This window comes from Desmodus rotundus, chromosome 3 (genome assembly GCF_022682495.2).
Source record: "Desmodus rotundus isolate HL8 chromosome 3, HLdesRot8A.1, whole genome shotgun sequence".
NCBI classification, from domain to species: Eukaryota; Metazoa; Chordata; class Mammalia; order Chiroptera; family Phyllostomidae; genus Desmodus; species Desmodus rotundus.
This window is the reverse complement of record NC_071389.1, coordinates 35,229,280-35,252,896: the sequence shown is the minus strand read 5'-3', so window position 1 is coordinate 35,252,896 and position 23,617 is coordinate 35,229,280. Positions and strand designations below refer to the sequence as shown.

General features: G+C 44.3%; 2 protein-coding genes across 3 annotated transcripts; one reads left to right on the top strand and one right to left on the bottom strand.

Moving 5' to 3' along the window:
* Positions 1 to 3,455: 3,455 nt before the first annotated feature.
* On the bottom strand, positions 3,456 to 23,388 carry SHISAL2A (shisa like 2A). Of its 2 annotated transcripts, none has more exons than XM_045204363.2 (4): positions 23,324 to 23,388; positions 22,782 to 23,044; positions 14,998 to 15,137; positions 3,456 to 3,737 (listed from the first exon to the last, which is right to left on the bottom strand). In XM_045204363.2, the coding sequence occupies exons 2-4, from the start codon at positions 22,961 to 22,963 to the stop codon at positions 3,472 to 3,474; spliced, it is 588 nt and encodes a 195-aa protein (XP_045060298.2). In that variant the 5' UTR covers positions 22,964 to 23,044; positions 23,324 to 23,388; the 3' UTR covers positions 3,456 to 3,471. The 2 variants fall into 2 exon arrangements, with proteins under 2 accessions (XP_045060298.2, XP_024427028.2); XM_024571260.4 differs by having other exon boundaries at positions 3,456 to 3,722.
* TCEAL7 (transcription elongation factor A like 7) lies at positions 10,958 to 11,287 on the top strand. The gene is given in 3 exon segments (XM_024571061.1): positions 10,958 to 11,028; positions 11,030 to 11,151; positions 11,154 to 11,287. Coding segments are annotated over 3 exon segments (327 nt in total).
* Positions 23,389 to 23,617: the final 229 nt, after the last annotated feature.

Sequence of the window (23,617 nt, the reverse complement as noted above, 5' to 3'; positions counted from 1 at the left end):
GCTGTGGCCTGGGCCTCGGTTGCCCCATGCTCTGGCCCCTGAGCTAACTGGACATAGGCCAGGAAGAACAATGTCATGAATGTCAGGGGAGAGCCTCCTCCTCCTCACAAGAGGAGACATGTCCAGGGCTTGAGCCATTTCTTGTGGGCACACAAGCCATCACTGTCTTTCAGGTTTCTGAGCTTTTGGGAAAGAAAGGGGCAGGTGTTCAATAGGCCCCCAAAACAGAGCTCCTGGGTGGTAAATGTCACTTCAGTGTCATAAAGAACATGAAAGCAAGCCATCAGATAGGGTGCTGAGTTCCTCTCCATGCTTAAAAAACCCTGCAGGATAAAGCCTAAGCCCCTTAATATGGCAAAGGGTTCAAGACTTGATCCCTATAACCTGCCTTGATTATAGTGTCCGCCAAACCGAACCACTTACTATGCTGTTCCCTCTGCCTTGAAAGCTATTCTCTGTCTGGTACCACAACCCCCTTTCAGCTGTCTGTGGATATTTCAAGACTTAATTTAGGCACCACTTACTCCAAGAAGCCTTTCCCGAAGCCCCTAGCTGGGTTAGGGATCTCCGGTAGACACCACAGGCATGAGCTCCTTGAGGACAGGGACTGGAACCTCATTTAGCTCGGATCCTGGCAGAGCATTATTGTCAGGAGTGCTAGAACAGCAAATGGAAAGTTCTAATATTTCCAAGTTTTAAGAGTCAGCAGTTCCCCAATTCTTGGTGAAGATTGAGACTTGGGCTCCCTCCATCTGGGGCCCAGTCCTGAGCTCTCCGCCTTCACCCAGTCCCCTCTGAGTGTTCGTTCTCAGGCAGGCACACACGCATGTTCTGAACATAACCGGGAAAGCAATTTACAAGAAATAATTGCCGGTCGATGTGTGCTTGGGAGCAGCAGTGAGCTCAGACTATTTCTGTCTGTGCGTCAGCCCACCCAGCTTCCTTCCTCCTTGGCTGCCCTGGGAGTGGGGGTGGGGTGGGGGGTGGGAGGGGGTTCCTGCTGCACAGGGTGGGCAGTTTGTTTTCCAAACCAAGCCTCAGACAAGCCAACCCCAGTGAGAGCCAGCTCTGAGGATTGATTGAATTCAAATGAGAGAAGCTGAATCTGGGGATGTATGGGGAGGAGCTGTCTGGGCCAGGGATGCGTAGGTCAGCAAAGACAGCACACACAGCCTATTTTCCACCTATCCTCACGCCATCCACACAGGTTTCTGCTGCGGAAATTCTACCAGGTCCTCAGGGCCCTGTTCAGTGTGAGGTCTCCTCCTAACTCCCCACCCCCACCCTGCTCTGAGTCCCCTTTGTTCTTTCTGGCCAGTCTTGCTGTAAGGATGGTCGCAGAGCAGCAGCAGCAGCCGCATCACCTGGAACTACTTAGAAATGCAAATTCTGGAGACTTACTCCAGACCTACTGAATCAGACACTCTCAGAGGGAAAGAGCAATCCAAGTTTTAACAAGCCCTCCAGCTGATTCCGATGCAGGCTCAAGTTCAGAAACCATTGCCTTAGGCCACTGACAACCACTGGAGTTTTTAGAATTTACCTTCCCCCATCAGACCTAAAGGCAAGGGCAGCTTTGGATCCTTCCTTGTAACCTCCCCCAAGGCCAAACACAGAAATTGTTCAGAGCAAAATTGGATTTCCCTGACGGGGATGCTAAGGAGAGAGACAGGCTCAGTCCTGCGAAAGGTCACACGGAACAACAGAGACTAAACTGCCCTGCAACGTGCTGTTTCTGAACAGGTTGTACTCTGCCCATAACGTCTTCTGACCTGTCTCACGTGGAACCTTTGACTCATCTTTGATGATTCAGCTCAAATATCACTTGGTCCTTCCTCGAGCTGCACGAAGGGCTGCCATTGGGCCAACTGCCCTTTGGTGTGCCTACCTTGCCCTCCATGTGAGTGCCAGAGGCCAGCAGCTGTGGCTGATTCCCTGTTGTCTCTGGTAACCTGCACAGGTCCTGGCACAGAAGATGCCACCGAACATACAAGAAGTAGAGAAAGGTGCTGGGTTTAGAGTGCTGAAAATAAGACACGCACACACACAGGCCCACAGACAACAAATAAAGCAAGACCAGAACCGAGGTCTCCTGGCTTTCAGCCTAGGGCACTTCTGTGTGTGACTCACTCCATCATGTGGCCTTGCCTGGCTCAGTTCCCATGAACTATCTAAGAGTGACCAATTCAGTGTCGTCAAATCCAGCAGCAGGTTATGTCACTGTCAGAAATGTGAAGAGCTGCTTTCAGTGGCTACTAAGTCTCTCCAATCCTTGCCTTGCACTCCCAAGGCAAAGCCTAGAGCCACTGCCAAAGATGATAACAGCTGTGCAGGTGGGGAGGGGGCATAAGATAGGGTGGGGGTGGGGGAGAGAGGGCTCCTTTGTACTTGCTATAGGGAATGCTGCTCTTTTCATGAATCACTTAATAAAGCCAATTAGATTTTCAAAATAAAAAAAAATGAGAGAGAGGGGTGGCAGACAGCACCCTGCTCTCAGATTTCTTTGCTATCAGTTTAATTAAAACACACACACACACACACATAAAACTTTCCATTGGCCAACTCTGTTCTGAGCACTTTGCATGGACTAAGTAACTTCATCCTCCAAAACCCTTTAAGGTAGGAACAACTATTATACTTGCTTGCATGGATGAGAGAACCAAGGCACAGATGTTACTTAGCAAGTAAGGGCAAGGACAAGATTTGAACCAATGATTTGACTCCAGAGTACCTGCTGTTACTGTTATATTGAATAACATCCATTTGTAATTTTCAAGTATTTGTAGTACTTTTATGTTTATCAAGGGGGCTCACATCCATTATCTCTGAACACTCACCATAACCCAGCAAAGGAACTGAGGCTCAGGGAGACTAAGGACTTTATCAAGGCTATGCAGGGTCAGGAAGTGGCTGAGTCCACATTACGGAGCCTGTGTTTGACCTGCTAACCATTCATTTCCTCACTCATTGATTCATTCTTTTATCTACCTAAGGAACTGAATGATATTAAACATGGTCGGGCCCTGTGTACTCTGCATCCCCCTTCATTCTGTCCCCTGGCAGATGGCTCACTCTAGGAGTGGAGCAGAGATTCATTTGCCTCTGGGTACCAGTCATCTTCCATGGTATCCTAAGTACACCTGCTCTGTATCAGGAAGAACAAGTCAGGGTTCTCTGACTCTCTAGGTTAGGTGAGTGGCTCCTCAGAGCCTCCACTAACCCTGGGCTTCTCCTTGATTTCATGGAGTTATTACTGATTATTTTACTTGGGATCCATGTCTGAACTCCCTTTGGCTCACAGTGGGCTAGGCAGAGCAAAATAGCTGGGCCCACAGCAGGCTCTGGGTGGGCTTGCTGGGAAAAGCCCTCATTTATCCCACTAAGCACTAAAGTGCCTTTGATCATGCCCACCCCCACATTTCCATTGAATAGACTCCAGAAGAGGATGGTGTAGAGACATTTATTGTATGTCTATGGGGCTGGTCCATATGAGATTAGATTGGGGACAGGGGCCTCTTCAGGGATGCCTGGAATGTCACTGGTGGTCACTGTGGCCATGAAGCAGTGCTGGAGGAGGCATCTGGGGTCCACAGCCTGCTCCTCCTTCCAGTCCAGCTGTGGTTTCAGGAAGGGGTAACTTTGCTGTAGAGGATTCACTCCTGGCACCTCCACCGACTTGCCTGAATTCCCATCTTGTTGGTCAGGGGGCACCTCCTCAGGATCTGGAAAACAGCAAGCTGAAGGCATGGGGTTTCCTCCTGCATCCCATTCCTCCCACTGGGCTCAACACCTCGGCTAACTTCTCTGAGTTCTTACCTTGGGCAGGCAGGACTGTGTTCAGAGTCTTGAATGCACTATTCATTTAACAAATATTCATTAGCAATATACCACGCCATGCACTAGGAGCTGTCAATGTTTCTAATAAACTTAAGTTTAATGGGGGAGACAGACAATAAACAATTGTTAAGAGATAAGAAGGCCCTGGCTGGTGTAGATCAGCGGATTGAGTGCGGGCTGTGAACCAAAGGGTTGCCGGTTCAATTCCCAGTGAGGGCACATGCCTGGGTTGCGGGCCAGGTCTCCAGTGGGAGCCACGTGAGAGGCAACCACACACTGATGTTTCTCTCCCTCTCTTTCTCCTTCTCCTTCCCTTCCCCTCTCTCTAAAAATAAATAAAATCTTAAAAAAGAGAGAGAGATGTGAAGACTTAACCTTTACCACAAACCCATGAGGTAGGTACTATTAAAAAATGAATTTTATAGATGGTACAGGCTACTACACAACCAGTATGCAGAGAGGTGCTGGGAATTTTAAAAATATACATTATTTTAAGAATAGATTTCATGACTTTCTCCACTGCTTTATCCTCTCCTCTTATACCTGAATTTCAAAGGAGGCTCATTTGGCTCTTTATTCTCCCAGTTCCCATTCCTGACTTACTCTGATGCAATTTTCTTGGTTTCTGCTCCCACCATAGTTTAAAATATTTTGCCACTAAACCCCATGATCACTTATAAATCCTTGACTCACCAGCATTTGACACAATTAGGCATTCCCACCTAAAAAATGTACCAAGCGTTCAAGCCAGAAATGTGAGTCATCTCTCACCATCCTTCACACTTTTCTCCTCTAACCCCTTCACAAAGTCAAGCAGTTCACCAGGTCCTGCCGATTCCACCAAATCACTACCTGCCATGTTCATCCATTTCTCTCCATCCTCAAGGCCACTGCCCTTGGTGAGGCTTTCATCTCCTTCTGTCCTGAGCACTGGAACAGCCTCCAGTCGTGCCCCTCCAGTCTACTCTTCAGGCTGTGGCCAGAGAGATCTGTCTAAGGTCAAGTGAGTCCATATACCATTCTTTCTCAAAAGCCTTCGATATCTTCCCATTGCCTGGGACACTTGACATGGCATTCAAGGCTTTTTACCACTGGTCCATCTCTCCTATTCAGCTTCATTACTAAGCATTCTTCCCTGATAAACTCTATACTATGCCACACCAAAACTTTCATTATTCCCTAAATGGGTCCATCCCTTCCCATCTCTGCGTCTTGGCTTGTGCTGTTTCTTCTAGAATGACACTTTATACCTTCTCTGTCTAGAAAACTCATGCTTGAAGACCCATTGATGGATGATATCTAGGAAAAAATGGTGCCCCTGAAACCAAGGGAAGAGTAAATTTCAAGACAGAAGTTTTACTGGATATTGGAGTTGCCTACCCAACATCCATTCTTCCCCTTTCCCACCTGGTAATAGTAATCATATTTGGGTGGGATATTTAATCCCATATAAATAGTAATTATATTTGGCCCCACCCTATCTACAGGAGTGGGTCCTGGTTTATCTGAGTCAGTCAAGTGATCCCATTCCTTTGTCATATGGATGGGCAATCAGTGCCTAACATTTCCCTGGGCACAGTGATTGGTTTAGGGGTGGGCACATGACCTAAGGTGGTCAATTCAGAGTAGAGCTCAGGCCTTTATTACTTTCCCCCTGGTTGAAGGAAGAGATAGCTCGCTTTCTCCTCCTGGCATGCAGAAGGGAACAAAAAACACATAGTCCCAGGGACTGCTGGTAGCCAACTTTGGACAACAAGCAGTCAGTCTGAGGACAAAGCCAACACAGATAGAGGGCAGAGTTGAGCGACTCTTGGAGGATGTGGTCATAAGCCTGAGAATACTGTAAACTTCTATTCAAACTGCGCCTGAAGCCCACCCCTACTTTTGGACTTCTCACCTATAGAGTCAATAATTTCCTTTATTGTTTGTTTTGTTTTTAAATTTTTATTTCTAAGCAATTTCAGACTCACCAGAAGTTACAGAAATAATACAGAGTTCCAGTATGTCCTCCACCTAGCTGTCCCCATTGATAACATATTATATAAGCATAAAACAATTTCAAAACCAGGAGACTGACATTGATACTAAGCTACTATTGATCCTATTCAATTTTATCAGTTTTTATATGTACTTTTTTGATGTTTAGTACCATTCAAGCTTATCCCATATGTAGCTTTTTATAACCTCTGCCACACTCAGGATACAGAACTGTTCTATCACCACGGAGATAGAACAGTTCTTTAGCCCAAGTGTGAAGTCCTCATGCTAGCCCTTTAGAGTCAGGCCTTCCTCTGAAACCTAATTCCCGGTAACCACCATCCACTCTCTGTTACTATAATTTTGTCATTTCAGAAGTGTTATATAAATGGACTTATATAGTATATAGCTTTTTGAGATTGGCTTTTTTCACTCTGCATAATATCTTTGAGCTCCATTCAAGCTGTTGTGTGTATGGATAGTTCATTCCTTTTTATAGCTGCATATATTCCATCGTATGGCTGTACTGTTTGCCCACTGAAGGACATTCGGGTTGTTTCCGGTTTTTACCTATTACAAATAAAGCTGCTATGAACACTCATGCACAGGTTTTGTACAGACATACATTTTCATTTCTACAGGATAATTACCTAGGAGTGTGATTGCTGATTTGCACAGTATAGTGAGCTGAAGGGTGGCCCCCAAAGACATCAGGTCCTAATGTCTAGGTTCTGTAAGTGTTATCTCATATGGTAAAATTTTTGCAGATGTAATTAAATGGGAAATTCTGAGATGAGGAGATTATCCTGAAGTATTTAGGTGGGTCATAGGTGCCTTCGCAAGTGCCCTTATAAGGGAAAGGCAGGGGGAGACAGACACACACAGTGATGTGAAGACGGAGGTAGAGATGGGAGTGATACGGCCACAAGCAGAGGAATGCTGGCAGTCACCAGAAAAAGGGCCGGGGAACAGATTTCCCCCTAGAGACTTCAATTTAGACTCAGAAAACTGACTTTGAATTTCTTGCTCCTGGAACTGTGAGAGAATAAAGTTCTATGATGTTTAGCCACCACATTTGTGGTCATTTGTTTCAGTGGCCATAGGAAATTAATAAATATGGTAAGTGTGTGTTTAACTTTATGAAAACACCAAACCATCTTCCAAAGTGGCTCTACCATTTTACATTCCCACCAGCAATACAGGGGAGGGCAAAAGTAGGTTTAGATTTATTCATACAGAAAATAATACAATAATTAATAAATAATAACACAAGAATAAACTCTGTTTCGTGTACTCACAACTATAAACCTACTTTTCCCTCACCTTGTGTATAAGAAATCCAGTTGCTCCATTCCTCAATTGGTATTATCAGTTTTTACCTCAGTATTCTGATAGGTGTGAAGTGGTATCTCACTGTAGTTTTAATACTCATTTTTTTAATGGCTAATGAAGGTGAAACATTTTTTCATGTGCTAACTTGCTATCTGTGAAGTATCTGTTTAAGCCTTTTGCTCATTCCCTAATGGGATTGTTTGGTTTGTTAATGTTAAGTTTTGGGAATTCTTTATGTATTCTGGATAAAAGTCCTGTGTCAGAATATTATTCACCAGTAAGGGGACTGTCTTTTCATTATCTTCATTAATATCTTAATTATCTTAATTTTTGTCTTTTCACAAAAATTTTGGACTTTGGTCATTGGTCACAATGACCAATATTTTAAAAAGTGGGTTGTCTTTCATTGCCTGACTTATTTCACTTAGCATAACAGTCTCCAGTTCCACCCATGCTGTTGCAAAAGAATGCATCCTTTTTTACTGCCGCATAGTATTCCATTGTGTAAATGTACCACAGCTTTTGTATCCACTCTTCTACTGATGGGCACTTAGGCTGTTTCCAAATCTTGGCTATTGTAAATAATGCTGCAATGAACATAGGGGTGCATATATTCTTTCGAATTGGCGTTTCAGGATTCTTTGGATATAGTCCCGGTGGTGGAATAACTGGATCAAAAGGCAGTTCCATTTTTAATTTTGTGAGGAAACTCCATACTGTTTCATACAGTGGCTGCACCAGTCTGCATTCCCACCAACAGTGCACTAGGGTTCCCTTTTCTCCACATCCTCACTAGCACTTGTTTGTTGATTTATTAATGGTAGCCATTTTGGCAGGTGTGAGGTGCTATCTCACTGAGGTTTTAATTTGCATCTCTCTGATGGCTAGTGATGCTGAGCATTGCTTCATATGTCTATGTGCCATCTGTATGTCCTCCTTGGAGAACTGTCTACTCAGGTCCTTTGCTCATTTTTTAATTGGATTGTTTGTCTTCCGGGTGTTGAGTCATGTGAGTTATGAGTTTTTAATATATTTTGGAGATTAAACCCTTGTCCAATGTATCATTGGCAAATATGTCTTCCCATACAGTGGGTTCCCTTTTCATTTTGCAATGAAAGAGAAATACTATATGATCTCACTTATATCTGGAATCTAAGGAACAAAATAAACTAACGAACAAAATAGAATCAGAGGCACAGATACAAGAAACAGACTGAACAGACAGCTGTAAGGGGAGAGTGGAGGGTGGGACTGCCTGAAAGAAGGTGAAGGGATTAGACAAAGAACATATATGCATCACCCATGGACATGAACATTGGTGTGGGGACTGACTGTGGGAAGGGGTGTCTGGGGGTTAGGGGAAAAAGGGGGGAAATTGGGACAACTGTAATAGCATGAACAGTAAATAAATACAAAAATAAAAAATAAACAACCCCCCCAAAAAAGAGTTGTACCTTTTATGCCTTGTCTAAGAAATCTTGGCCAAACCCCAGCTAATGAACATTTTCTCCTGTTTTCTTTTAAAAGTTTTATAGTAAAAGTTTTATAAATTATATGATTACATATAGATCTATGATTTATTTTGAGTTAATTTTTATATAAGGTGTGAGGTTTAGGTGAAAGGTTTACTTTTTTTACCTATGGAAGTCTAGTTCTTCCAACACCATTTATTGAAAAAACTATTCTTCCTCCATTGAATTGCTTTTGTATGTTTGTCAAAAGTCTTTTGGACATACTTATCATATGGGGTCCATTTCTGGACTCTTCACTCGAACTATGTGTCTGTCCTTCCTCTAATACCACACTGTCCTAATTACTGTTGATTATTATCGCTAAATAGTCTTAAGATCTTACTAAATAGTGTGATTTCCTCCAACTTTCATACTCCTTTTCAATATTATTTTAGCTGTTCTAGTTCCTTTGTCTTTCCATGTAAATCTTCGAGTCAATTTGTCTATATGTACAAATAAACTGCTGCAATGTTTATCTTTACTATGTTGAGCCTTCCAATTCTTGAACATGGTATATCTCTCCATTTACTTGTCTTCTTTGATTTCCTTCATCAGTATTTTGTGTTTATTCTATAGATCCTGTTTTATTAGTTTTACACCTAAGTATTTCATTTCAGGGGAGTGACTATAAATGGTATTATTGTGTTTTTAATCGTAGTCCCTAATTCTTTGTTGTTAATTTATCTCATATATAAATATAATTAATGTTTGGTTCTCACCTTACATACAATGATCTTGCTAAATGCACTTATTAGTTCTAGGACGTTGTTTTGGGTGTGTGTCTGTGTGTGTGTGTGTTTTGTAGATTCCTTAGGATCCTTTGCTATTTAAGCTTGCATTTTAAGGCATTCCATTTGGTATAGGGGTTTAGCAACCTTCTATTCAATGCAAAAATCCCCTTAACTCTTAATAAGTCCCTATTATTATTATTAACTATTATTCCCTATTATTAACTACTATTAAACAATAATAAATTTATTATTACTAATTAATAAATCAGGTGTGAGTACCTGATTACCTTCCAGTTTTGGGGGTGTTTTTTCTCTAAAACTAAGAGTTACAAATTGATGAACCAAATAGCCCAGAGCAGTAAGGGTGTTCTTTACAAGAGTATTTCAGTTCTCTTAGAAAGGTCTGTCTTTCCTGAGTCAGTATCTGCTTCCCTATGGCTCCCTACACTGATCCCAGTTCTGTTCTCTGGCTTCTCACTGAATGTCTCCTCCTTGTGCCCCAGGACAGCCTTGCAGAGATCTGAGGCCCTACCCTGCGAGCTCCGAGCCTCCTTTGTTCAAGGCCCAAAGTCCCCAGCTCCTCAGCTGATACTGACAGGACTTGGGTCCTAGACTGAGATGCCTCTGATCACCTTTTGATTGGCCAAAGTCCCTCTTAAATTGTGTGGCTCTGAGCAGCAGAGCAGTTACAGTAAGATTCATGTTTGGCTGAAATGCACTGGTGCAACAATCTTATCTGCTTCTCCTAACACTCTGAGATGGGTATTGTTATTCCATGTTATAGAAAAATAACCAAGGCCCAGGTAAAAAAAAAGTCAATATTGAAACAGCCCTTAAATATTGCATCCAGGATTCACTTCCCATTCTGCCTGATTCCAAAGCTTGGACTGTTTCCACAGAGCAAGCATACCCTTACTATAGATTAGGAACTACCCTAGGTTCTGGGGATACAAAGGCATTTAAGATACAGTTCGTATCTCTGAGATATCAGCAGGCTGTTTAAGGAGACTAATGTAAAATCTAAGTACTTAGTAATAATAAAAAACATGACAGCTAATTGTTAAAAGTCTACCATGTGCAAGAGACTAATTTAGCTCCTATGTAAGCATCGCCTTTAGTTTTCATAACTTTCTTAGTAGGTATTACTGTATACATTTTGCAGAGTAAACTGAAGCCCAGAGAGAAGTGACTTGCCTAAGGCCACACAATGAGAACCACAAAGCCAGGATTAGAGTCAGGCTCTTGGATGTCCCAGACCAGGGCTGTGCCTTCCCACCATTCTCCAAGGACCTCTGTGGCCTGTCCTTCCATTGTCTGGGGCCCTCAGCATTGCACTTGGGACTATCCTGTGATGACCTGCTAGGAGAGGAGTTCTTAGATTCTCTCCCTTAAGACTGACAGCCCTACAAGTGGTTGTGATTGTGACCAAGAGAAGGAGGACTTAAATTCCTTAAATCCCAGCAGAGAACAGTCCCTTCCCCTCCCTTTTCAGTTCTGTCTGCAGGTGCTCCAAGGGTCTAGGCTCACAGATATCTCAAGGCAAGAAAAAGAGAAGGAAACTATCCGGAAATGTCACAGGAGACAATTACATTATGCAAAAAACCCTGCGAAGAAAATGAAGGGAAGCCCAAGTGCAGTGTGACAAAGAGAGGAAGAACCCCCCTATGGAAAATTTGAATGTCAGCAAACTGATGGGAATTTTAGGCAAAGGCTGCTTAAGTCCCTTGAGGAATTTAAAGAAGACATAGATTATGGGCATTTTAATATGAAGAAATGACAAGAGAGGGAGATGAGATGGAACGGTCTTTGGAAGAGATAAGGGGTCTCTGAAAGAAGTTTAGGGCTCTGCATTCTAACAATAGGCATTCCGTCCTTATCCCATTCATACCTGGCAACTGAATAATCCAGCTGGTGGCTGAGCAGTAAAAATGAGGAGGGTGGTTTTCACTCACAGGGCCAAGGGATGAACTGTATTCTTTGACAGGAAGGCTCAGGGTGAGGGAGGAGAAAGGGTGGGGAGAGATGAGAGGACCAGGACACATGCAGGGGCACCCCATGGACCCAGCCTGGTGAGGTAGAAAGAGTAGGAATTGGAAGGCAGAAAAGCACACGTATTTGAATTCCAGATCCACAATTTACAAACTCTGATCCCTTGGGTAAGTGGTCTCACCTCTTTGAGACCTGTTTTTCACACCTGTAAAATGGATGATAATAATTCATACCTCACTCAGATAGTTGGGAAATTAGACGAGATAATGCATGTAAAGTTTAAGAGTGTCTGGCATATAGTTGGGACTTCTGTTTCGCAGAAATAAGGAGAGCAAGGAGAGTGGAGGTAGAGTTGGCTCTGTCATGCACTCACTAGGTAACTTGGGCTTCAGTTTCTTCATCTGTAAAATGGATAGTAATAAGATCTATACTCTGCCCAGTTATTGTGAAGAATGAATGAGACGATCTGTTTAGAGCCAGTTCATTCCTTCTAACTGTGGTATCATATCTCATTATTCCTCTACTGGTACATAGACACTCTTTGTTTCCAATATGACAAAATATCGTGTTATCCATCTTTACAAACCCTCTTCTAGTTTTAACTATTTCTTCTAAGATAATTAGAAGTGGAATTGCTGAGTTATAGGGTATATTCATTTTTGTTAAAGATTTTATTTATTTTTAGACAGAGGGGAATGGAGGAAGAAAGAGAGGGAGAGAAACATCAATGTGTGGTTGCCTCTTGTGCGCCCCCTACTGGGGACCTTGCCCACAACCCAGGCATGTGCCCTGACTGGGAATTGAACCAGCGATCCCCTGGTTCACAGGCTGGCACTCAATCCACTGAGCCACACCAGCCAGGGCTATATTCATTTTTAATATAAATAGATATTGACAACGTACTCTACCAAGTGGTGGTACCATTTTATACTCTTATTGGCCATATATGACAGTATCCATTCCCCCTACCCAAACTTCTCAATATTAATGTGACCCGTTTTTTTACTTTTGCCAATGTAGTTAATAAAAGTTAGGTCCCTGTGAGCCCCTGGTCAAAACATTTTTGTCAACCAATCAATACATATCTTTGTTTTGTGTATTTCTGTTTAAACACACCTTATTTAATACATACTATTAATTGATTAACATTTAACCAATGGCCAAGAGCACTATAACTCCTGCCTGAACAAAGTTTACCTAATATATGTATTTTCTCCGCAAAGCACATGACAGTCCTATTTGTGCTTAGGAACACTAGACAGCACTTCAGCACTACATTTGGGGGCCGTTTTCAACAGTTAAACCATCAAAAGTCATAAAAATGCAAAAACATGGCACTCAATATGGCATGAAAAGAACACTTGTTTACAGCATGAGACCTGAAACGAGAAGGCAGAACACGGCCTGGTTTGACCTCAGCTGGGAACGTGTGATGGGGCAACTCAAATTTTTTGCTGCTCGCCGCATGTCCACTTTCACAAAATGACCTTGAAAATGCTGTAAGTATTGATTTTGAGGTTACAAATAAGTTTTAGCAAATAGGAAAATTCACAGTATTGATTCTGCAAATAATGATTGCCTGTGTGTGGAGAGCTCCATTTATAACATCTTTGTAGTCTATCACTTGCTTCTTAACTTTATGTATGATGTCTTTTGTATTATTTGTACTTGATGTCTATTTGCATTTTACGCAGGCAAATTTGCCAATTTTTCCCTATTTTAATTAGTCTGTTTCTGGACTTTCTGTCCTAGGGTTTCTCAACATCAGCACTATTGACATGTAGGGTTGGATAATTCTTTGTTGTGGGGCCTGTTCTGTGTTGTAGGCTGTGGAATAGCATCCCTGGCCTCTACTCAAAGATACCAGGAGCACCCTTCACCCAGTTGTGACAACCAAAAATGTTTCCACACATTGCCAAATGTCCTTGAGCAGCAAATTTACAACTAGTTCAGGACATTGCATTGCCCAATTCTGTCAGTCAGTTTCTGTGCCAATATCAAATTGACAAATTTTTTTCTTTAAAAAATATCTTATTATCTGATAGGGCAAGTCCCTTCTTTCTCTTCTGAAATTGTTTTGTTCATTCTTACACCTTTACTCTTCTAGATTAATTTTAGAATTTTGACAAATTCCATGAAACCTTTTGTTGGGATTTTAAATTATAGATGAACTTGGAGAGAACTAAATTGTCTGTGACAATGAGCTTTCCCATATCTCACTGGATAGTCAGGTTCTTCTATGCCTTTCATTAACTTTTATGCTTTTTCTCTATAAAAGTTGAAGCCTGGGCTATCCCTGGTCTCCCCAAGGCTGGGTCTGTGCTCAGGCTTTCTTTCTATTCTGCCACTGCCTCCCAGGTCTTCCCGACTCCAAGGGAAGCCGGCCAAACCCTCCCATCCTCGAAGGCCATCTGTCCTGCTTTTCACTGCTCAGCCACAGTGGGATCATTCATAATCGTCAGGATCTGAGAAGGGTTCATGTGCTGTTGTTTGTTGCACAAAGTTGCTGTTAAATTGGAAAAATAATCTTGTATGAAGGAAAAAGCTCTGTCTGTCTTTCTCTGAAACTTAGCTTTTACACACCCTGCCCCCTGTCCCTCCCTGATGTTTGCCATCCTTACTTCTGAGATTAAATTTCTCCCCTGTCCAGCCTGGCCTTACTCCCTATGGTGCCCCAGGGTGAATGACCTTGCCACTGCACAGGTCTCCTTCAGTCCTGCCCACAGCTTTACCCATTATTTGTCCTCTCCTGGAAGGCCTTTCCCTCTCTATTTTGCCTAACCAACTCCTTCACTAACTCACACTAATTCAAGGCTCCTTTCCTTTTTGAAACCCTCCTTAACATTTGGTATCAAACAATTTTGTGCTTAATTATATGCTGCACAGACCCAGTGTGGTGGGCTGAAGAAAGAGCATGACTGAGGCAGAAAGACATGGGCTAGATTTCAGCCTTTCCACTTATTAGCTGTGATACTTCGAGCAAGTCACCTAATCTCTCTCGGCCTTGATTTTCTCATTTGTAAATTGGAGAAAATAACAACCATTTTGAGCGGTGTCTATAACCAAACTATACTGAAAGATCTTTTGCCAACAGCTACTGGTTTCTTTCACAGGACCTTGCAGAGGTGGTAACAACATGTGATGTAAAGACTTGTGAAAAAGCAACATTCTCCTGGGGGGCCCAGTAGGGAGGCTCTAGGGGGCTTGTGCTAATAAAGAAGTGGGTAGTTCAGCACATCAGATTATCAAAAGTAACTGTATTTAGTTTCTGAGGAAATTGAGTTTGGGGAACAGCAAATTTTTCGTATTGTCTTTTGTTTGGGGTAGTATTAAAATCAGTTTGTATTTCATAAGGCTAGAATTAAAACATTGTTTTAGAAGATCCATGAGATGAATTCATATTTGTGTAACCAATAGAATGCTGACTATATCAAATTATTTTGACAAACACAGAGCACATGAAAAGTTTAGATGGGAATTGTTCACATCATAAGCTGCTGCTTCTGAATATTCCAGGAACACTCATGAGGCAAATGTTCCAAACATCATTTCTAAATCTGTCCCCTCTGTAAAACTGCTCGCCTGCTGAGTACAAGGAAATCACGTGGCCTCTTTCTTACCTGTAGTCTGTAAGCTTAAACCTAGGTCCGACTTTGCGTGAGGCTTTGAGCTGAGGAACAGGTAACAAAGCACACAGGCGGTGACAATGAAGGCCAGGAGGACCGCCGCCGCTATGGACAGGCCCACAAGAGCACCAATACTGGGGAGAGAAGACCATAGAGGAACTGATTGTCAGGAAGGGGCTTGGGAGGCAGCATGTTATAGGAGAAGTGTCCCACCACGTAGGTGGGACTCAGTACATGTTCCCTTTCTTCTTCTCTCCTTCCCTTCCAACTTTCTTCAATTTACTCCCACCCCAGGGAACTGGAGATGACCTTAAAGAGCTGTCCCCACACTGCTGTTTCTTTAAAAAAAATCAAGACACATGGTAGCCCTTAGTTAAAAACCAGTTGTCCTTCCAGCCTCAAGGAAATTTCTGACCCACCCTCCAGTAGGTCACACGAGTGTGGATTCCACATCTAAAACCCTCCCTGCACTGGTCCCTCACTCACTGTGTCTGCCCTGAAGAGACTAAGTCACTTAGTCTTTAGACAGCTCCCTCCAAGCTCATTTGGGGACCACTGTCTTTTCTTTTTCACATGATTCCCCCCCCCCATTATCTCCCTATGTTGGAATTTTACCTGTCTTCGAAGGCCCATCTCAAATGTCTCCTCAATAATGCTTTCCTTGGTGATCTGTCTCTCCCCTTTTTCTTCCCTACTCCCTTTCCCTGCATGCCAGGCTGATTTACCCAGGATGCTTTACTGAGGACCTTTAGCACTTCCCACTGGGTCAGGCAGTCCAATGTGGTGGGAAAAGAGCAAAGAGCTTCAGAACCAGACCTACCTGGGTTAGGAACCAGTTCTGTAACTAACTATGAGGTCCTTATGAAGTCATTTAACCTTTGAGCCTAAGCTTCTTTGTCTGAAAAGTGAGAATAATCAAAACACGGCATCCCACGGGTGGCCATGAGGATGAATGATATATGTCATATTCTTGGCACATAGTAGGTGTTCTACATATTTCTCATGTGTTCCTTGAAGGCAGACTCAGACCATATTTAATCGGCTTTGTCCTCCCCTTATACAAGCCCTGGCGCAGAGTAGGCAGTTAGTAAACATTACTGAATACCAACTATGTGTCAGGCACTGTGAGATGTTCTTCTAATGCTAGGACGTCGGTAGGCACTGGGCTTTGTTTTTGTGCCCTTCTTGCCTATGACTGAAAAGGGTTGCCAGACCCAATGTCAACAATGTGTTTGGAGACTTCTGCACACCAACAAATGTTTCTCTGACCCCGGCAGGGTGTCTGAGAATTCAACTCAATTGTGATAGGACCTACCCAAGATAGAATCAGATTCCACAGGTTAAGGGTTCAGCTGTACAAGACTGCCCCCTCCCCAGCACATACACACACTTCAGACACCAGCTGCAAGTCCAGGCTCTTACCTGTGCTGCTGACCAACCAGGTAAGATTGGAGGTCCCATAACCCCCTCCTTGGGTTCCATTATGTTGCTCGCATGGCTCACACAACTCAAGAAAAATCGTTCGCTCCCTAGGTTTATTATAAAGGATATTGGACTTCTGGCCAAGATGGAGGTGTAGATAGATACACTTTGCCTCCTCACACAACCAAAAGAAGGACAACAACAAATTTAAAAACAAAAAATAACCAGAACTGCCAGAAAATCTAACTGTATGGGAGTCTGACAACCAAGGAGGTAAAGGAGAAACATTCATTCAGACTGGTAGGAGGGGCAGAGACTGGCAGCGGGGCAGAAAGGACACGTGGTAAGGCGGCAGCTGGTGGACTGGGTGGTCCCACATTTGCCTGCAGATAAACTGGGAGGAACAACTGGGGAGTGAGACCACCCCCACAACCCAGGGTCCCAGCACTGGGAAATAAAACCTCAAAAGCTCTGGCTCTAAAAACCTGTCGGAGTTGTGGCAGAGGGAGAAACTCCCAGACTCACAGGAGAGTCCACTGGAGAGACCTACAGGGTCCTAGAACATACACAAACCCACCCACCCAGGAATCAGCACCAGAAGGCCCAATTGCCTTGTGGGTAGTGGGGGAAATGACTGAAAGCCGGCAGAGACCCAAGCAAGAAGCATTGTTCCCTCTCTGGTCCCTCCCCCACATACAGCACCAAAACGCAGCAACATGGGTGGCCCAGCCCTGGTGAATACCTAACACTCTGCCCCTTACAACATAACAGCTGTGCGAAGACAAAAAAAAATATGGCCCTAATGAAAGAACAGATCAAAGCTCCAAAAATAGAACTAAGCAATGAAAAGATAGCCAACCTATCAGATGCAGAGTTCAAAACAGTGATAGTCAGGATGCTCACAGAAATGGTTGAGTATGATCACAAAATAGAGGAAAAAGTGAAGACTATGCAAAATGAAATGAAGAAAAATATACAGGGAACCAACAGGAAAGGGAAGGAAACCAGGACTCAAATAAATGATTTGGAGCAGAAGGAAGAAATAAACATTTAACCAGAACAGAATGAAGAAACAAGAATTTCATAACAATAAGGAGAGGCTTAAGAACCTCAGGGACAACTTTAAATGTTCCAACATCCAAATCATAGGGATGACAGAAGGAGAAGAGGAAGAGCAATAAATTAAAAACTTATTTGGAAAAATAATGAAGGAGAAGTTCCCCAGTCTGGCAAAGGAAGTAGACTTGCAGGAAGTCCAGAAAGCTCAGAGATTCCCATAGAAGTTAGACCCAAGGAAGCACACACCGAGGTACATCATAATTATATTACCCACGATTAAGGAGAAGGAGAGAATCTTAAAAGCAGCAAGAGAAAAGGAGACAGTTACCCACAAAGGAGTTCCCCTAAGACTAGCAGCTGATTTCTCAAAGGAAACCTTGCAGGCAAGAAGGGGCTGGGAAGAAGTATTCAAAGTCATGAAAGGCAAGGACCTACATCCAAGATTACTCTGTCCAGTAAAGCTATCATTTAGAATGGAAGGGCAGATAAAGTGCTTCCCAGATAAGGTCAAGTTAAAGGAGTTCATCATCACCAAGCCCTTATTATATGAAATGTTAAAGGGACTTATCTAAGAAAAAGAAGATGATTCAAAATATGAACTGTAAACTGACAACAAACTCACAACTATCAATAAATGAGCCTTAAAAAAAACCCCAAAACACAAGCAAACCAAGCAAACAACTAGAACAGGATCAGAATCACAGAAATGGAGATCACATGGAGGGTTATCAGCAGGGAGGGAGAGGGAGGAGAATGGAGGAGAAGGTACAGGGAATAAGAAGCATACTTGGTAGGTACAAAATAGGGGGAAGTTAAGAATAGTACAGGAAATGAAGAAGCCAAAGGACTTATATGTATGACCCATGGGCATGAACTAAGCAGTGGGAATGCTAGTGGGAAGGGTGGTGCTGGGCGGAGGGGAATAAAGGGATGAAAAAATGGAACAACTGTAATAGCATAATCAATAAAATATATTTTAAAAATAAAGGATACTAAAGGATTTGAATCAACAGCCAGATGCAGAGATACATAGGGCAAGGTCATGGACAAACGAGCTTACTAGCTTTTGTGGCGCTTAGCGCCTGGTGGCACAGGAAAGCATCCTGGTTCCCCAACATGGAAGCTCTCCAAAAAAAATAATAATAAAAGGACCAACTGCTGTCCTTTTAGGTTTTTATGAAGGCTTCATTATCTAGTCACGATTGAGTAAGTCATTGGCCATTGACAATTGAACTCAATCTCCAGCCCCTCTCCCTGAGGTCAGGAAGGGATGGGGCGACTGTAAGTTCCAAGCCTCTAATCATGAGGTTGGTTTTCCTGGCAACCAGATCCCACCTTTGATTGGGGCCCAAAAGACACCTTTATTATTCTTAACACTTAAGAAATTCCAAGGGTTTGGGGAGTTGTGAGCCAGGAACTGTGGATGAAGACCAAATATCTTATAAATCACTATATTGCATACTACTTCTTCAGCTTTTCTGCCCACCCCTCTCCCTGACCCCCGCCCCAGACTCCTGCCCTTGCCATTTCTGCCACATTTCACGCCCAGCTAGCTCATGGCTAATTTCCACTAAACAGAAACACCTTGGAGCTTTGGAGAGTCTGTATTACCATGGCTAAATAAATTACTGGACATCCCTGCAATGGATGCAATTGAATAGCATAGAGCCCTTAAAAACATTTTTTTTCAAATAATATTTAAGACCAAGGCTAAATTTAGATGAGAGAATGTTAAGTGAAAAGAGCAGGACATACTACTAAATATATTGCATAACTGCAACTCAAATAAACACAAATAGATGCATAACCATATAAGGTTTGAATGGAAATGTCCAAAAATGCTAACAGGCTGTTGCTGGGTATAGCCCAGGATGTGAATGTCCTGTCCGTGTCCAATTAGGATTATAATTGTAAAATATTCTGGCCAGAGTTTCAAATGCCAGCACTTGCATCTTTTTGCCTGAGGTTTTTCTTGGGCCCAGAACAGACTCAAACGGTACAGTGAGCAGGTCAGAAGGGCAAGAAAATGCCTGCCTTCTCACACCAGCACACAACCAATGACTAACAGAAACTGGTATGTAAATACCCAGCTTCCTGGCCCTTAGGTGGAATGACTTTGAGGTGTAGGTTCTACACTGGCTGGCAGAAGTCAGCAGGTTTAAGCTCTGGTCACCCTTGGTGGTGACTTGCTTGGTAACGCCATCGTTAGTTCCTTCCCTTCCCCACCCTCCACCAGTGTTTTCTTTTTTTAATATTTTATTTGTTTATTTTTAGAGAGAGGGGAAGGGAAGGAGAAAGAGAGGGAGAGAAACGTCAATGTGTGGTTGCCTCTCACGTGGCCCCCACTGGGGACCTGGCCCGAAATCCAGGCATGTGCCCTGACTGGGAATTGAACTGGCAACCCTTTGGTTCACAGCCCATGCTCAATCCACTGAGCTATACCAGCCAGGGCCCCACCAGTGTTTTCTAGGATTGATTTCCATATAAACTATCTTTCCTCAAATCCTTGTCTCCAAGTTTTTTGGGGAACCCAAGCTCAGACACTGGGTCTCTCGTGGTTTCTTTCCTTTTTAATTTCTCCTGTCCTTTGTACATTTTCCACATAAAGCATGTAGTACCTGGTAGTTCTTGAAATGTTATTTCCTCTTTTGAGATACACTCACTGTTTATAAGGCTCTTAGCTGGGAGACTCCTGCTCAAGTTAGGACTCCACCCTTACAAGGGACATCTATGGCCACCTGGATAGAAAGGACCCTTTAAAAGTAGGGTCCTTTGAAGAGTGGGTGAGAGAGCTGTGGGGATATATCTCAGATGAGTGGTCGTAAGGAAGTGGGAGCTGTTTCAGATGATCTGTCTGGGAACAGAGGAACTAGCCTGCCTTGGGGCCATAGGATGGGACCACACTGACATGTGATGCGACCTCAGAGCTCACCCTATCCAATCACTACCTCACTGTCTAAGCCACTAAAGTACTCCATGCATCAAGAAGGTCCCAGGCAACTGGAGAGACAACAGGGGTGTATAGGGAAGAGGGTGGCAGTAGAGGGTTGGGGTTCTGGCTGGGTGCTGAGGGGGTTACTCATCTCTGTGTTTCCAAGGGCTAGAGCAGTATCCAGAAGGTCATTAAGTATTTCTTTTTTCAAATGATCTGAATAGAGCAGGGTATAAGAAAGCCAGGCTTAGATTTAGACAGTTGTGCAGCAGGACAAGCCTGGCTTGGGGCACTCCCTGATAGCAACTTAATGGCTTTCAAGTTTTCTAATCTGTAAAATGGAGAGAAAACGTGCCAGGGCTGCAATGTATGAATGCATCTGGCCCTTGGATGGTCCTAAATCTCAGTCTGCTGTGACATTCCTAGAAAATCTTGGACAACTCACTTTCCCCACCTATGAACTGGGGAAGGGGAACTCCCTTTTAGCGAACATCAACAATATGTACAAGTCACTTTCACATGCATACTTCACCGAATCCTGCAACAATTCCATAACACAGGTATTACGATTGCCATTTTAAAGATGAAAAGAGAGAGTTGGACATAATTTGCCTGAATCCACATAGCTATTAAGTGACAGAGCCAAGGTCTGGATGGGGCTCTAATCAGTCCCAAAGCTCCACACTATCTCTATACCTCAAAGGGAAGTAAGTGCTATCATACTCAGCATCCATCTCAGTGCTAAGTACAGAGTGGGTCTTAAAGAAAAGCTCCATTGTTGTCCTTTAGGTGCATGTCATCTCTTTTTGAGTGGACTGTGAGCTCCCGAGGGGCAGGGAATAATTGATTTCTGTGTCCCCCAGTGCCTAGTATAGCACCTGGCACAAGGCAAAGGCTATATAATAAATGAATGAAAATATGGATGAACAGAGAATAAATTAATGTATTTCTCTGGATTACAGATAGCAGCTGAATGTGCAGGCTCTGAAAACCTGGCCATCCAAAAATCCTTTAGAATTATGGGTTGAGCTGTTTAGAAAAAGAAATATCTATAATTGTCAGTGGCATATGCCAAGCTGATTTCACCTCTGTATCTCATGTGGTCCTTGCCCTAGTCGGAAATCAAGGCCATGACTTACCATCCTCCCCATTCGATAGATAAAAAGATAAAGACTCAGAGAAGTTTTAGTGGCAGGCTGTTTTCTCCCACTCAGAGGGCATGCAGCCTCTGGTCGAGTACCTCCAGGGACAGGCAAATTACTGTCTACTGAGATGGCCCACTCCATTTTTGCCAATTCCTTTTTCTCAGAGCAGGTTCAGGGATGAAGTCCTACTTACTGGGGGAGGCCTTTGGAGATGAAGAGAGACTGCAATCAATTTCCCTCTCATCCCCACACTGAGGTTCCAGGAATGTCAGCAATGGCCTATCCACCCTCTTCCCTGAACAAGTGAGGAAAGTGAGGACTTGTGGGTAGATATTCACCCAAATCACTCGATTAATACAGTCTGAGCTGGCTTCTGCTGTGGCATTATGCCATAGTCTCATGATGAACTTGGAGGTAGCTCTGATCTCTTGGTCTTCTGTCTGAGCTCAGGAGTGTAGTACCTCCCTAGCACTCACCATAGGGCCTAGAAAAGCTAAGTGCTCAGTAAGAGGTGGCTGAGAGAATGACTGAATATCAGGGGGAAGGAGTTGAGGCTGGGCTGAGGATGGGGTTGAGTTGGAGTGTAGTATCAGGTGAGAATTAAAGCTCGAAGCAGAGGTTTGGATGCAGGTCTATATAATGTTTGCAGTCAGAGTGGGGAAGGAGAGCAGAGGTGGAATTGCAGGGATTACTGAGGGGGAGGTTGGGCTGGTGATGGAGTAAGGGCTGGGATCCTACTGGGGAGTGATTAAGTCAGGAGTGAGGTTGATGTTGATATTAGGAAGGGGATCTTGGTGGGCACTTGGAAGAGGTGGAGTTTGGGTTTCCTGTGAACACAGGGAGATGGGAGTTTGCTGTTAGGCAGAGTGTTGGTGTGTATTTGGGGGTTGGGTTGAGGGTGCTGGAGGATGACGCTTGGACTGGGGATGGATTGAAGGTTTTTCAGGATGGAGTTGGGGTGAGAGGTTCAAGACTGGATCTGAACAGTGGTTGGAACCAGATTCAGGATGTGGGAATGGAGCTGAGAAGGGCTTGCAGAGGGAGTTGGGTTGGTGATGGGGTGAGAGCAAATGTCTGTGTTGGGCCCCGAGAGGTTAAAAACTGGGTAGGGTGGGCACTTGGATGAGAACTGAGGGTTTAGCACGCGGCCTGGCCGAGGTGGGGCAAGAGGGCTAAGACTGGATTGGGGTTCTAGGTGGGATTAGGGCCAGGGCCGGTACCTGAGCCACCACATGTAGCTGTGCTCGTAGGGGAAGAAGCTGTGCGGGTCGTCGCAGCAGTACTTGTGGTCTCGGAAGCCGCAGCAGAAGACCTCGGCCGCCTCGCCCCCTGGGCGCGGGCAGCTGAAGCCGCCCACCACCTCCAGCTCAGCGCTCACGTAGCTCGTGCAGGCGCCGCTCATCGCGCCCGGAGCTGGCCCGCCGCCACCTCCGGCACTGGCCAGGCGGCGATGGGAGGACACGGGCGGAGACAGAACTGAGTTCTGGAAACACAGAGACAGAAATAGGCAGAGATGGGCAGAGAGACATACAGGGACCAAAGAGAGAGACAGACGAGACGAGAGGCGTGGAGACGCAGCGGTTAGAAACCTAGAGTCCCCAAGGGCCAAGAGAGGTGAACAGATAGGGGACAGGGGCGGCCGGAGAAAGGTGGAGGAGGGAGAGGAGAAGGAGGAGGATCGCGGAGTGATGGGAGTGGAGAGCTGCGGGAAGGAGGAGGGAGCGGCCGTCCAAGCACGGGCGCGGGGTGGGGGGCGACTCACAGAGCTGTGAGGAGGAAGCTGCCCCCGGAGAGCTGTAGGGGGCGGGGGCGGTCCTTGTAGGCGCTTCCCCCACCGGCCGTACTGCGTTCCCAGGGTGTGCACGACGGTGCTGGACGCTCAGAGGGACAACACATGTCCATGGTGGCAGGACGGGAATCAAAGCGTGGATTCCACGTCTTGCCTGAGCACTGCCTGGTGCGAGTAACTGTGCTGGACACTGGGAATCTCGGGTCAGTGTCAGGCTAGTGCAGGACTCCGGCAGGCGACCACACAGCAGGGCCAGTATGGGATGAT